This window comes from Diorhabda sublineata, chromosome 8 (genome assembly GCF_026230105.1).
Source record: "Diorhabda sublineata isolate icDioSubl1.1 chromosome 8, icDioSubl1.1, whole genome shotgun sequence".
Lineage (NCBI taxonomy): Eukaryota > Metazoa > Arthropoda > Insecta > Coleoptera > Chrysomelidae > Diorhabda > Diorhabda sublineata.
The window spans coordinates 23,341,125-23,357,824 of NC_079481.1; the positions used below are offsets into that span (position 1 = coordinate 23,341,125).

General features: G+C 31.0%; 1 protein-coding gene across 1 annotated transcript; it reads left to right on the plus strand.

Annotated features, from left to right (window-relative positions):
• Positions 1-901: 901 nt before the first annotated feature.
• LOC130447245 (zinc finger and BTB domain-containing protein 11-like) lies at positions 902-13,817 on the plus strand. Its single transcript, XM_056783954.1, has 4 exons — positions 902-1,301; positions 1,394-1,741; positions 3,609-4,057; positions 4,948-13,817. The coding sequence occupies exons 1-4, from the start codon at positions 1,161-1,163 to the stop codon at positions 5,885-5,887; spliced, it is 1,878 nt and encodes a 625-aa protein (XP_056639932.1). The 5' UTR covers positions 902-1,160; the 3' UTR covers positions 5,888-13,817.
• The last annotated feature ends 2,883 nt before the right edge of the window (positions 13,818-16,700 follow it).

Genomic DNA, 16,700 nt, shown 5'->3' on the forward strand with positions numbered 1-16,700 from the left:
AACGATATCACAAACAGACTTGCTAAAGTAGGGATGAATTAGCCCTTCATAGGGCCGTTACCTTCTGTAAAATAGGTTACAATACATTAAATAAAAGACAAGAAAAGTATGTACATAAAAAACATTAAGTGGAATAATCTAGAGGGGCTGAGACAGGCAAAGGTACTCTTGAGAAACTATAACCAAAAAAATTCTATTGCATGTAACAACTTAAAGGAGTCTTGTTGGGACATTGCCACCTCAATGGGTACCCGAAGATGTTAGGCTTAGTAGAGGATGCAATGTAGAAAACTCTACCTAGGTGTATGAAATAGAAATTGAAAATCTTTGTTGGCTAAAACCATCCCACATTCTGAACTTTCTGAGAGGAGTGGAATTAATAGATCAGCTATAACTACTGAGTATCCCTAGTGTCACAGTGGGACAAGAGGGCACAATAAATACTTTGGGTCGCAGGGTATCTGACACCTTGAATTGCACTACATGCATTATACTAGAAATTATTTCCATTTTACTTTTTAGTATTTGATTACAGTTTTGTTCTAAGAGGTATCAGAAATACTCTTAAATAAGTCAAAATATAGGTAGATGCCTTACATAAAATACATATTCAAATTATCAGTTGAAATTATTCATGTCAATAAAAATTCGAAATTGCGACAATCCATGAAACTATCACGTGAATTCTTGTGTTGAAAAAACCACACATCATGAATTTCACAACTATTTTCTTATTAATATCAGATTTATCTGTGTAAATATCTATGTATTATTGACAGTTTCGTTCCATTCTCATCTTCTCATCGTTAAAGCATGGTCTTTTTGGATACCACCTTACCGTCCACAACAAACGGATATGTCAGAATTATTTTGCAATATATAATGATTATATCCATAATTTGATTCAGTAAACAAAACTTGTGATCTTCCTACAAATTCAGGAAACATCCTTATTTAATATTGATATGTTGTGACCGTTACAGTATACAAACCATTAAACAGACCACTTCTTAACGAAGAGATAGTAAAAATGAAATGTATCTGTCAGTATTATATAGGTTTAGGTTAACTAGTACGAAAACAAAAAAAAAACTGTTTAATATATTTCAAAATATTTATTAATTTATGTTACTTTACGTTTAATTTATTTATTCCTAATTATGGAGGAGATGATTTACGAAAATCAGTTTGTATGTAGAGCTTGTTTGAAAATTGTCGAACACTCAACTCAAAGTTTTGGATACGTTGACGATGCAACAGGAAATTTGCGGGATATGTTGATGTGCTGTGTCCCTGAATTGGTAAGATTTTATCAATCTGAAATCATTGTTTAAGTATATTCAATATTTATATTATTGTAAAAGTGCAAATTAATATGTTACTACATTTTTAGGATATATATGTATCTTCTAACCCCATTGTCTGCTTTCCCTGCATACAAACTTTGATTCAAGTTCATAATTTTAAAGAAAGGTGCATCAATACGGAAAATATTATTCGCACCTATATACAAAGGTACAATTTGTCTGATCAAAATCCAATAAATCTTGGTTCAGTTGTTCGAGATTTAGTTGGAATTAATAAGATTCACAAGCAACAAGCAGAAATGAGAAATCAAATAGAGAAGAGTAAATTGGCAATTGCTCTACAGAATCCTAGACCACCACCACCTCCATTACAGCTTATTGAAGGAGGTCAGACCCTTACAAGCATACCAGTACCAGTTTCTAATTTCCAACAGGTATGTTATTATATATTGATTAATTAAAAGATTTATTGAAATCCACTTGTGAGATAATAGTCTTTGGTAAGTGAAAAAAGATAGTTATACTAATTTTCATTTACATATTTAAAAAACTAATGAAATCTGTAGATTAGGGTTTTCAATAAGTGAATCAAGCACCATTGCTTGAAATTGTTATAAGAGTGTTTCATCTTTTACTTCTGTATTTGCATAAACTTTACAGTATATAAGAATAAGGACATATATGCTTTAAACCTGAAGACAAATAGTATTATGCTTCTTTTTACCTTTACAGGTGTCAGATGAGGGTTCCTGTCCATCTTGTATCCATTGCTTCCACTGACTTCTGTATTTTGCTACCTTTCTCAAATCCTTCAAATGTTTAACCTCTTTTGCTCCCAGTTCCTTCATTTAGTCTCCATTATTTACTTGCTAATATTTTTATACACCCATTCAGCTATTTATTGTTCATGTTTTCTATTAATGATTCTTGTTTTGTTACTGTTGTAAGGATTTTATTCTTTATATTGTCTTATCACATCTATATCTATATTTTTTGTATCCTGGTATTGTTTTATTCAATGCATTGTAAATTTTTGTTGATTTATTTGAGTGGTTAGCTGTTTCTGCATCCATGTTCCTGTCTTCTCACATTACTCTTTCTCTCTATTAATGAGGGCCAAAACAAAAGTTAATTATATATATATATATATATATATATATATATATATATATATATATATATATATATATATATATATATCAAAAATTCTAAACAGAATTAATTATTATTATACAATAATTTAAATTAAAACATGGTGAATCAGTCATAATCTGTTTGCTGTAATTTTTGAAATTAAAATTTTTAACTATATAATTTGCTTAAATTAGTATCTACTTGTATAATATGTTTTTTTCAGATTAGATCAGAATTATTACTTTTCTTGTGATAACTTTGTTAATAATATGCATTCCCCGTTGTGCTGGCATTCCATAGTATTCTTTTGGCAGAGAAATAACTTTTTTTTGTACATGTTTGATAAATTTCGCAGGCTGTAAAATTATCTAAAGGCTGCATGCAGCCAGCGGCTTGGCCATCCCTGTTTTATCCAATGAATAGTTCTCATGTGTTTATATTGGGGTTTTGTGTTCTCTATCTATCTTTTCCATAATGATTAGGAACAGTAATGGTTTTAGACTGTCCCTAATGTTTTTGCTTTAATTTATACTTGTTCCATAACTATTTTATTTGTGCTTACTACCTGTATTGATCTAGATATTTTCAATTCCTGTTGTACACATATTTCTTTCTAACGACCTTATTAAAGGCTCAGTTCAAATAATAAACACTTATCTTTTTCCCCTTTTCTATTCTACTTTCTGTTGAACTTCTTATTATTTATGTGCAAATCATTTTCTGACTAAAATCTGCCTGTAGTTCTATGTTTAGCTCCAAACAGTGTTTCAGTATTTATTCTATAATTTTTGTGTAGATTTTTCAATTTGTGTAATTATAGCTACTATTAGATTATTTTCTCATTCCCTCTGCATTTTATGTGTTTCCCATGATACTTAGATAATAATCTCTTATGCTATTCCTTCTTATCTACTTGCTTCTCGTTTTATGATGTTTTTTATGGCTTCTTCTACATCTTCTCTCATTATTTTTTGTTGTTCTTCATTTATTTTTTCTAACTTGTTTATGTAGTGTATAGTATTTTGTTTTATCCGCATTTGGACTTAATTGCTTCTACTTCCCTTTTTCTACTTCTGTATATTTTTATTTGTGTTCAAAATTTTCTAATTTTTCTATGTGTTTTGTTATCTCTATTTTTACAACTAACTACTAAAAATATGTTAACAGGTACCTTCTCCTAATATTTGTGTAACAGATGCAGGGAATTTACCACAAATTATAAGAACACCATCCACAGGTTTGGCCCCTCCTGAAGTAGTTAAGAGTTTGGAATATGACCAAAGAATGTCTAACAAGCCACATGTACTCATTCCAATTAATAACAATCTAGCTTCTTCAAATAACTCAATGGAAACTGCTTCTAATAAGGCTACCACTAATAGTGCAATGAACAAAGAAAGTAATGGTAATAAAGTAGTTAGAGTTTACAAAAACAATAATAAAAAGACCAAAAATGAACTTTATATTCATCCCATTGAGAGTAAGGCAAGGTTGATAGTGAGAATACCAAGAAGTAAACTTATTTTACCTATTAAAGAAGATACAGAGAAATCATCTATATCTAATCACAATTCTCATAGTACTGGAACCGAGGGAGATACAGAAGAAGATACAATGTAAGTATATAGTTTATCTTACATTGAGAAAAGTGGTGAGCACTTTTTTCATTTTTGTCAGGATAAGTCACGAAATATTAATATTCCATAATATAATAATTCTAAAATTGATGATGGGAGATTATATCCATTTGAACTATCCATATAAGTTTATCATCAATAGAATCATGGTATTTTTCTCCTTTCTCATTGTAATCTGTTTTACTGAATTCTTATCTGTTTTCTCAAAAGCAAAAGGTTCTGAAATGTGTTATAAAACAAGGTATATTTTAGTTTTTGGCATCATGAAGGCATAGAGAATGGGAATCCATTTTAAACACAATATAACACAAACTCTCTTTTCCTTTTATAATTTCCAAATGCTGTCCCAAGGAAGTTGGACAGCTTAGAGCACAGAAGAAAGGTCGTTGACCTGACTCTGTTTTGCCGATACTATTATGGCAGATGCTCTTCAGAGCTGTCCAACGTAATTCCGCCTAGCACAAGCTTGTGGAATCAGCTACCAAGGCATGTTTTTCCCAAACACCACAACCTACAGAAGTTCAAGATTAATATCCACAGCCATATTGTCACGGTAGGAACTACTCGAACTACTAAGTGTAATAGGGTTTACCCTCTTGTGCTTGCTTTTTACATGGAAAAGAGATTGTAGGCCAGAGCCTTACTGTCCCCACCTTTGGTCAGGAGGCAATTAGAAATCTGGTATTCTGATTTAAATATTAAACTGAGTATCGAATATTTTGTTTAATTTTTGATATGTATTTTTATTAATTTATAATAATTTTTTTGGCAGGCTAATTTTGTTACAATACAATAACATTATTCTTTCATTTCTTTTAGTTCTGATTATTGTTCGTTTTTTAGTGTTTGAAAATATTTTTATTTTTTAGAAAATCACAAAAAGAAGATAAAATGAACCCTGAACACAATTCAGAAAATGGAGAAACGATACCTAATCAGATCACTAAGATCTACAATTGTAGTTGTATGTATCTAACTACATCAGTATCTCTATTTGAAGAACACAAAAGAAAATGTAAGACTGGTAAAATGACTTCCAAACATGTGCACAAATGTCCTCACTGTCCGCACATCACGAACCGAGGATATGCGCTTAGCAAACACATTAACACTATGCATACTAGGGCAGTGTGGTTTGTTTGCGAATTTTGTACATACAGAAGCACCGATAAGGCTTGTTTGCGACGTCACATTCGCAAGAATCACGAACAAGGCAATTCTAATAACCGCCCACGATCGTTTACTTGTAATATTTGTGACATGGTGATCAGTTCAGAGTACAACTTCAATAGACACATGCTGAAACATGAAGAGACTGTGCTATCGACATTTAACTGTGAATTTTGTTCCTATCAATGTAAAGACCGTAGTAACTATAGGAAACATGTATTTACTCATAGTCCTAAACTGTTACAGTGCCCTTCTTGTTCTTATTCAAATGTATCTCCTTACCCTTTAAAATCACACATAAAAAAAAATCACGATAGTGTTGGTATAGAAGTCGCCGATTGTAAAAGTGATATTACTGTTTATGAGCTTGTTAAAGAAATTAGGGCATTACGAGCTAGTGTGGACATTAATAATGAAGAACAACCAATGGTTGCTCATCAATTAACAGATGAACATGCTGAAAGCCAAGAGATGGTTGAAAATCAAGAGTTGATAAATCATCCTCTGGTGGATGAGTTTATGGAGAATGGAGTATTTGATAATCCAGAGATTACACAATTTATGGAACATCATAATTTGTTTGGTACAGATGGATTAGGCAGCTTAATAGATAGTCAAGGGATAATTGAAACTAGTTAGAAAGGATAGATTTTTTATGCTGTATAAGTTATAAATAATCAGAGGGCTTTTAGAAAATTGCATCGAGTACTTTAATCATTTATGTATTTTATTTGATTATTTGAAGCAATAGACCAAGTGTTAGTTGGTAACTTCACCATTGACAAGAGTGAAATGTGCGTGAACTGGATATTTTTCACGCTAATTACAGATAGGTAATTTGTGGTGTGTTGATATTCTTAATAAGATACAAATTTTTTTACAGTTAAATTTTGTTTAATGAAAAAAATTGGGATAATGTCATAACACGTTTATGGTCGGAATTGCAGTTGTCGATATTCATTTGGCAAATTCACAACTAAAAATTGAACTGAGTTGGAATTTTTGGAACAGGTGTTGATATTCACATATCTACTATTACTCACATTTACACAGTCTGACAGGTAAATTTGAATAGATTTGTCTTACGTACTTATTAAATTTACCATGGAGGATACATTTAGATTAGGGGATTGAAGTACAAATTGCAAGTAAAATGATACTGATGAAAAAAAAATACATTTCGAAGGACTAACAATATGGTTATACTAGTATGTGTTAAGACATATTTAAAACTACAGCATTGTGATTATCTTTCAATAGGGAAACATTTCAGAACTGTTTTCTTTCAATTTCTTTTGTTAAAATTGTGTTTTCTTACAGAGTATATCTGTTATATTTATGTCTTTTTCTTATAGCTGAAGACAGACAAGTTAATTTTTCCAAAAAAATAAGAGAACTTGAATTTAAGAAATCTGTTGAATGTTTGTTACCCTTGTCCCTCAAAAATATTTCTATTTACATTTCTTTCATTCAAAGATAAATTTGACCCCTATACTGTGTGACAATTATCTCGATGAAGCATAAAATGGTGAATATTGATGTTTAGTACCCATATTTTCATGCATAGAACAAAAGAACATGAGCTTGATTTCAGTTATCTGATTTTTCCAGAGTTAACTACTGCCTCCTAATTTTTATGAATTTCATTATTGGCAAAATTGTTCTTATTGCAAAGCTCATGCATTTTGATGTTATGCTTTTTAATATTCGTCCAGATAATTTAGCAGACAAAGACTTTAGCTCCATAGACACAATTTATACATTATAGAATTAAATGTAACAAATCATTTGGAAATCATTACTGGAGTCAGTTATATAGCAAACAATTGAAAAAGGAATTTTTTTTATAAATATAAATGGTGCAGACTCGATAATTTGAACTAATAAAAACCGAAGCAGTTGTTTTTTATCAAAATCTTTATTATGAAACGCAAAAAACACTAATCACGAATAAGTAACATTGGAAAATATATGTATAAAAAAGTAAGAATATGGTGTGTATTAATTTCTGAAATAATTTGTAATTTTCGCTTACTTTACACATCTTTGAGCAGTATATTTTAGTGCAACTAATATCTTAGTATTATATTTTATAATAAAATATTGGTCAGATGTTTAGTGACCATAGAGTGTTAATCAATGATTATTCTTGACAATCTGACATAAAATTGATTTAAATTTGTAAAATGTGTCAAAAGTCTTCAAGTCACATTGATGATGAGTTTAGACTGCTCAAAAGAATATAATTCATTTTCAGATCGTATGCAAATTTTTAGAAACCAGTTGTACAAAGAAAAGCACTAAAATTGTTTTAAAATTAATCCTACCTGTCGATTTTAGACTTTTTTTGTTTTATGTCACAGATTGCAGATCTTCCAACCCCATACTCAGCGGCCAACTTTTTCCTTTCTCTCTTGTTAAGTCTTTCAATAATTTCACTTTTTTGTTTTATGGACAATTTCTTGTGTTTTCTTTTAGGGGGCATTTTTATTTAAGCAAATATTAAAATAAAAACCTTATATCACCTAAAATGGCATTACAAATATCCCAGCAAAGTATGTAAATATCACTGCTCAAAAGTAGTGAAAATGCTGCACTCCTCTTTAATGTGAGTCCAAGAGAGACCGCCTTCAATATCGCGCTTTGAATACTTATACGGATCCATTCTACACCTGCGAAACTAGCATTCTCCACTTTACAGTGGGTGTAGCAACTGTTCTCTTTATAATGCACAAAATTTTTCTAGCAATGCTCCGTCTGCTGAACAAACAAGTGGAGTGAATGATCCTCGACAATCCTCTGCTGTTGGTCGTACTTGGGATGCTTCTCATTTGTAGAGGTATGCACTGAATGGGGCCAGTCCTGGGAAAAGTCTGTACTATCACCTAGTCTTGCGATGCTGAAGATTCAGTGATCCTTCGAAGAATTCGTTGTTGATGTGATTGCAACGCAGTTATATCAACATTTAGATAAGTTGTAAACCAACTTTGTTTGATACCAGAGAGTATTCTCATTTATTATTAGAACTTCATTGAAGTTTAACATTTGTTTTTGTGGATAATTTCAATTTTTCCTTACAAAATTCACACGAGATTTATTTACATAATTTTTATGCAACACTTCTAGATGCTTCTTATATTTTTAGTGGGTTTTATGATGTGTTGAATTAATACTTTAAACAGACAATGCAATAAGGTTATTGGATGCGAATTTTCCTACCGAGCTCTAGGGTAGACATTGATACCAGGGAGCGCGAAAAAAAGTTTGAGAACCGTTAAGAAATCGGTTTTCCCGCATAAAAAGGTGGATAAATATGTAGAACAAATTAATTTTCAGACAATGTAATTGTGTGTGATGGTATGAGTGGCAGTAAACAGTATCATTAGATGAAAATTAAAAAAAAAATAAATTCTAATATACCGTGGGCATATATCTGTTATTAGCGGTACTGCAGACTGCAATCGTGTTATCTCCGTTTCAATCATGATTTATCAATAAAAAATCATTTGGTTTGTAAAGTTTTTTTTATTTTTATGGATAAAGTTGATTGTTATTTAATTAACTGAAAGATTATTGAAAATTTTGAAAGTTACCAGAACTGTCATTTTTAAAACTAACTATTTGGAAAGTTATTGTAATATTTTTCTGTGATATGTGATTTGTATGCATTTTTCCTTTGTTTTAACAAAAAATATAGGTGGTATCAGATACCAAATGTCAGTGTAAATATACAGAGTGGCCCACTATATTTATTTATTATATACCTTAAGGTGTCAGGCTTACATTTAATCCTCTTACATGAACATTTCCTTCCGTTTTTCACTTACGTTTTCGCTCCCTTCCTTTCTCTTCGTCTTGTAGAATTTGACCCATGTTTGTCTTTTGATCTCTTTTCATTTGTATTTTTACTTCATATATTCTTCTAACTTTATAATTCTTTGAATATATCTTCAAAAGCTTAGTTATGGTTGCTCTATAAAGTTCAATATTGGCATTCTTCTCTTATTATCATATTTTTTCCTTTCTACTCGCTCCTTATGGATTTTGAAGTATTTTATGTCCGTTGTTTGTATTATATTTTCCTGTTTCTTTAAACATCTATATCGTTTTTCTGTTTCCATATTATTTATTTCAATTTCTATATTGATTAGCATTTTCTATTACCAATATTTTGTATTAAGTTTTACTAATTTTCAAGCCCTTTTTTCCATTGCAGGTTTCAATGTTTAAATTTCTTTTTGCTGCTTTTATAATTATTTCTACGTTAGCAAAACCTCCTTCATCTATTCCACTTTTCTTAGATTTTTATATGTAACATAGTGGTTATAACTCTATTTAGCTCAAGCTTATTTTGTATTATAAAATTTTTCTTGATATTCAGAATATGGGGATTGAGTTAGTAACTAATTGTTTTTAAATGTATAATCTTCTAGTGATATGAAACTATTAATTAGTTAGATAGATAGATTTATTCAGGGGTTACAGTACATTGCATCAACAGCCTTCCAATCCGAGAGTATCTGTGCTGACTTCAAGGTTAGATCTTCGTACTTCTACAGGCTTATCTTAAATCAAAATCTTTTTCGAATAAATTACTGAAAAAAACTTAAGGAGCGTTGAATTTTTTTTGGTTTCCCTTTCTTTTGGAGCTCTTTCTTTTACATGAACATTTTCCTATTAAAAGGTTCTGATATCAAAAGAATTAATTGAATCAATTTTTTTTATTTTCATTGTTTGATGAATAATAACTATTTGATTGAAATAGTATTTTGACTAGGAAGTTTCAACAATAAGTGCTGCTCTATTCTATCTTAGTTCCATGGTCTCAATAATTTATTTGTTTATTAAATAGGGGATTAGTAAGTGTGGCCCTACATTTTTTAGTAGTATTTGTGTCTTTTTCATAGACTGTGACTTGAACAGTTTAATATCATGATTTATCATATCTTTTTTGTAATTCACTAGAGGTATCAAAAATGAGGGGATGATTTTGTGACGCTTGTTGAATTATTGAGATATTGAATTTGCTTCTACATTCCCATAATTTAGTATACTTTTTTCTTTATTGACATAGTTTCTGATTAAACAATGAATATAATATATAATAATCTATTTGTTTTTTTTCCATTTGTAATTCAGTACGCAATAAAAGTGCAGTCTCAGGTATTTTTCATTCGTTGATCTGGTAATTTGTATTTGTATCGATAGTCCTCGAATATAATTAAACTTCATCAGTTAAATTTGTTTAGAAAACTAGAATATTGGTCATGGAATATAGGGCTTTGATTACACTGTAACCTTAAGGTTTATTGTGACCTCTTGCAGTTTGTCTTTCATTTCTAGAGATCTGATCAACTCCAGAATCTGTGATGGTTTTGAGGAGTTTAGTTCTTTGCTCTTAAAGGTTTTTAATTCAAAGTTTTTTAGAAATAGATACAGCAGATTTTCATCTTCTTCCCACAGAATCGTCAGTTTTTGCTACCTAAGCCGTATTAAAGTTCCAACTTTTAAAAAAATCGTGTGATATTTATGAATAATTGTAAGCCATTCGAAATAAATTATTTAGTTGGATTAAAATATTGTTATACATAAAATGTTTTTATATATTTCAAAAATGTAAAACCCAATAGCCATTGGGTATTATATTTTTTTACTTTTTTGTCTAATTTAGTGGGTAAATATTTGTTACTAGATTTTTTCAAATTAGCAAGTTTCTAGCATTTTGCTTGCTTGTCTGCCACTTCAGGCAACTTTCCTGCGTAAAATTTCCAATTCATTCTATTGGATAGGGCGTATTCAAGTTAATTATGTTTTATTTCCAGTAAAAGACATACGAGGAGCAAAAATTCAAATTTTACTTTAGTGAAAAAATAGGGCTTTTGTTTTAAGTGGTAATGAGCAGGTGGAATACTTATTTGTTTCAAGTATGATTAAAGGGGTTATATAAGATAGGATAGTATCTCAAATGAGATAAATAATTTTTTAAACTATTATTAAGAAAAATGGATAAATTTTTAATTTATAATGTGGAAGTAGAGCGAACTGACTACAACTCCTTCAAATTCCATAACTTGCCACTTAAAAAATAAAATGATCGCATCACTCATTATTTTTTAATTATTTTAAATGTGTTGCCTGTTTTTCGAATTTTATTATTATTACGAATTAAAACATCAATAGATACGCAACATTTATTTTCTATGAGTTTAATCTACATAGGACAAAAAGTTTTTTTTACCAAAACATAGAAAGTATCAAAAAAATTGTACAAAACATTTATACAAAAAAATTAACGGTGCTTAAACTAAAATTATCCAATGAATTTCTAATAGCGTGTGTTGCCGCCCCTCGCTCTAATTACAGCTTCCATTCGTCTTGGAAGGCTTCTAAACAGATTCTGGACGTATATTCGGCATGTTTTCCCAGAAGTTAAAAGGAACATTTGTTCTTATTGGTACCGGATATTGGTGGCCTAGATGGTCCAGACATGCTCTATTGGGTTAAGGCCCAGGCTACGTGCAGGCCAATTCAGGGTGGGTATCTCGACCTATTCTAAGTACTGCTGAATCACTCTAGCAGCGTGTGGACGAGCATTATCGTGCATTAGCACAAAGTTGTCACCGATATGAGGCATATAGGGCACTACATGGGGTTCTAGGATATTGATTATGTACCTGTCAGCATTTAGTCTTCAATCATTCACTGATACTAACTCCGTGCGACCCTCGAAAGAAATTCCTTCCCAAACCATGATAGAGCCACCACCAAAGCTTTCAGTTTGACAAAAATTAACCTGATCGTGCCGTTCACCACGTCGCCTATATACTAGTACGCGCCTATCTGATGAATACAGACAAAATCTTGATTCATCCGTGAATAAAATATTGGATCAATCTTGAATATTCCTACTTGCGTGTTCTCGAGCAAATTCCAATGTTGCTACTCGATGTTCTCTGGTAAGACGTGGACCTCTAGCTGGCAGTCTGGATCGTATATCTGCTTCTCTCGGCCTATTTCGAATTGTTTGTGGGCTTATTCGGACATTACGAGCAGTCAACAGATCTGTTTGCAGTTTTCGAGCGGTGGTATGCCTAATTCTTAACGCCGTTAACCTCAAGTAACGGTCATCTACTACCGAAGTTACCCTTCCGCGGCCTTGTTCGGATCTTCTGGTTAGCTGCCCTGTTTCTTGGTAGCGAATAACAACTCTGGAGATGGTGTTCCATTTACCCCGGTGACGTATCTTTGACTGCGGCAATCTTGTATGAGCGCGATGATTCTAGCGGCTTCTACCTTCGTCATATGTCTTGTTAGACGATGAGGCACATCCATTAATAACAAAATAAATTTAAATTTTCACTATACAATAACACAATTTACTTAGAAAGTTCTCCATCTCAATGCATTCTCCAAGACAGAAATGATTTACTCGAGCATTTTTGCTTCCAAAAAAATTTGTAAGAAATTGGTCTATTTTTTGCTCATGATAAGAAACAAGCAATTTTATTAGATACATATACAGATTGTCCCCAAAAAACTAAAATTAAGTATTTAAAATATCCTAAAATACCTGTGATGCGATCATTTTTGAGGGGTGTATATTTCACGAAATCCGCTAAAAAGTTTTAGACAACAATGAAGTGAATAACATACGTGTGTGGATAAAAATTTTTTACACCTACATCTGATTTCTCATTGTAAAAACTAGAGTGGATAGAGTACGGTCTGAACCAAATCGCACGTTTAAATGAAATTCCATTTGAAATAATATTTCTATGGATAATAATTCATCTAATAGTGACTTTTTGACATAGATTTTAAAGGGGATAAAGATCCATTTTAGTGATTAGCAGTAGTTGATCGAATTAAAACGCAACTTGTATGTATCTCCATCTAGAAGCGAAAAATGTTGATTTTGTATAATATTCCTTTTGAATTTTTACTCCTCATATTTATGTTTACCAAGAACATAGCTTTATACCTCTGAAGGCACTGAAAAACTGTACCAATAAACGGCTTAAGATGTGCAGTTTTTTTATCAAATTTATGTTGTGATAGATATTTTTTCCCCATTATTTGATTAAACGTGTTCGGTAATTCGAAGCAGAAAAGTTGGAAGGATTTTTTGAAAATCACTGGTATATAAGGATATCTAATGAACCTAGCATTCAAATCGACAATTATGTATTTTAAGTTGAAATTACTGGAACCGTTGGCGATATTCATACTGAATACACTGTTTACATCACCACTCACAATTACACTATCTGATGCGCGTTTCGATAACCAAATTATCGTCTTCGGAGACTTAAGGTGAACTCAGTTTGGTTATAGAAACGCGCGTTAGACAGTGTTGGTGGTTAGGTAGTGTAAACAGTTTATTCAATTGTTTATTTTGTTATGTTACTATTATTATTTTGTTTTTTTAATGAATATAATCTGTAAATATGGATTGAGTATGTTATATTAATATAAAATTATCTAATCTTATTTATATGAGTTTATTTTGTACAAGTTTTATATATACTTTATTTTTGTTATTAGATTATAAATAAATTATTATCTGGAATATAGAATTTTTTCATTGTAAGACCACGTTTTTAATTTTTTGCAATTTCTCATGGAGACTCTAAAATCGATATTGCATTAAGCACCTTTTTGTTTTTACCCTGGATACGTTCCTAATTGTTACAAAAAAATGATTCAACTGTTTCCTTTTGAAAAACAGATTTTTATTCGAGTTTTCGGGAAAAAATTATGTTAGAAACCAGGTAGTTATTAATGAGGTATAGTCACAAAAATGGAAGAAAAGTCAGCAAAATATTGAAAACGGAAAGAGCTACGGAGAAAAACAATGAAATAGTTATTTGAGTAAGATTGAAAGATAATCAAATATCTCAAACATCCTGTATCCAGAATAAAGTCGAGCACCAATGCCAAAAAGAAAGACGATAGATGAAACAATAAGATACAAAAAAATCATGGCTAGGAAAACCCAAATAAAATTTGATATACAGAGAACTTGGGACGTTTTGACGATTCAATTTCCCTAAATTTGACATTTATGAAATTGGGGAATCTGAAAATAGTTGAAATTTTAAAAAGGAGTATCAGAATACTAGGGGAGTGTAGAAAATTGGATTATTAACTATTTAATAGTTTTTGAATTTGTGCTAAAAACGAGAAAATTGTCGTGCTAAAAACGAGAAAATTGTCGTGCTAAAAACGAGAAATTGTCGTTTTAAAAACTGCTTCATTCAAGTACATAACCTGTGTACCGATAATACTAACTCAATTAATTTTCTTTTTAATTTTGGAAGTGGTAAGTTATAAAGCGGTGAAATAGGATAGGCAATAACCATTGTGTCACAACTTACACTTTCTATTAATTTTAACAAGAAAAATTAACAAAATCTTCATGTCCAATCATAAGTAAAAATTATGGAACCACGATGTAATGTTTTTCGTATTTATTCACCCTCATTCTATTAATGGGGTAAATTAATAAAAACTGTTTCTTAAGTTCTTAATTTATTCACACATTATACAATAAACTTAACTTTTAATAATTTATTTAATAATCATATCACTTAAATAATTAATTTGCGATTATTTTCACCAATTCGTCCTTTTCACTACGACTATTTATTCAAAACTAAACTAACTGCGTTTACATAAATCACTTATATGCTTAAATAAAATTCTACAAAAAGAAACAAAAAAAAATAAATAAGACATTTCCACAAATTATCTAAGAGAAATACTGTGAATAATAATAAGTCCTAAAATAAAACATCAAAGGCCCATCCGCCATTTATAAAAAATGTTGAAGACTCCGCGCGAATTCGCCGAATTTTTAAAATTCCATAGTAGCTAGACAGGGCCGACCTAGGGAACCATTTTAACAACAATATAGAAAACACGTATTCGAGAAAAAAAATTAAGTAAGGGTATAATTAGTTTATAAATATCAAAAATAAAAACATTCAGTCCAACGCTAAACACAAAACACTAATAAAATACTCATCTTCATTTTCCACCCCGGCACATGTATCATGAGCCCATTTTTTGCAGTTAGAACACATTCTATATCGGGTCTGGCTTGTGTGTTTGCTTGCTTTACTTTTTTTTGTCTTTTTTAGAAGCTATTTTTTACCGTAATTTTTTATATTTTTTTCCAGCTCATCCATGTAAGGAGTACTAGTCAGAATGGCAGCATTAAGTGCCTTGTCTCCAAGAGAATTCTGCTCTGTTAAAATTTTCTTCAAGAGTGTAGCTTCACTTTGTTTTTGTATATTCTTATTAACTGCCGTTGATTCTCCTTGGTCATAATATTTATTTGTTAAAGAATCCTCGCCATGTAAGGGTTCTGCATTTTCAGTAATGGTAGATCTTTCTCTTCATACGCTAGGAACGAGCAAGAGAACGGACAGTACGGTCTATTGGGTAAATAATCAATGAACTGGGTGGACCCATGACCATCGTGCCATTAATTATACCGGGCATAGTTTCAGAACAACCTCAGCAATTTCACTTACAAATTCTGGAGAAAACATTCTTGCTTTCATGCAAGATGAAGGTTGGGAGTCTACGAATATTGCTGAAGGATGTGTGCAGCAATCTTTTAGAAAAAAGCGAATAATTTCGAACCAAATTATGGGAGTCGATGAAGTTAATGGAATTGATTGTAATCAGCCAATTATGAGAACTTCAGGGGGATACCAGCTGAATAATAATGTTGTTAATGAAAATATCACGAAAACTGCGTTGGTTCCAGCTCTAGCTTTCAGAGGTATTCAAATAATAACTACTCAAAATTGTACGTTCAACATTAGTATAAATCATTACCAAAAATTAAAAATATGTGAAATGCAAGAATGAAAATAGCGTACCTGTAAGTTATACTTACTTCTTACTTTTAGTTCTTTAATAAATTATTTAAAAATGACTTGCTATTTGAAGAAGGCAGAAAAATTACATGTATAATATGGGAGTAAAATGCCTTTTGTTCCCTTGAAATATTACTCCTCCTCCCTTGTTATACAAATTGCTATTATGCACTGGCACTAATTTTCAGCGTTACAATTTGACATACCAGTCTTATTATATTCTTCGAATAACTATATAGAGGTGAGATATAGATATTTTAAGTCAAATCAGATCAAGCGACCAGGTATAATATCCAGAAAACGGATGGCTATTTTGACCAGGCCAATTTCCAGGGACCAATGAAAATGTTTTTTAACTTGTTAAAAAAACTAAGAAGCTCTATTTCACTGCCATTGCAATGTTTGCCTTTCATTTAAGAAATTATCTTATATATACAGCAAATTATAATACGAAGACTCGCCAAAATAGCGCTAGTGTAACAAGTGGAAATGATATGAATTTACCAGTTATATATTTTATGTATAATTTTCGAATGAATTTGTATATTAATAGTTTCTTTGAA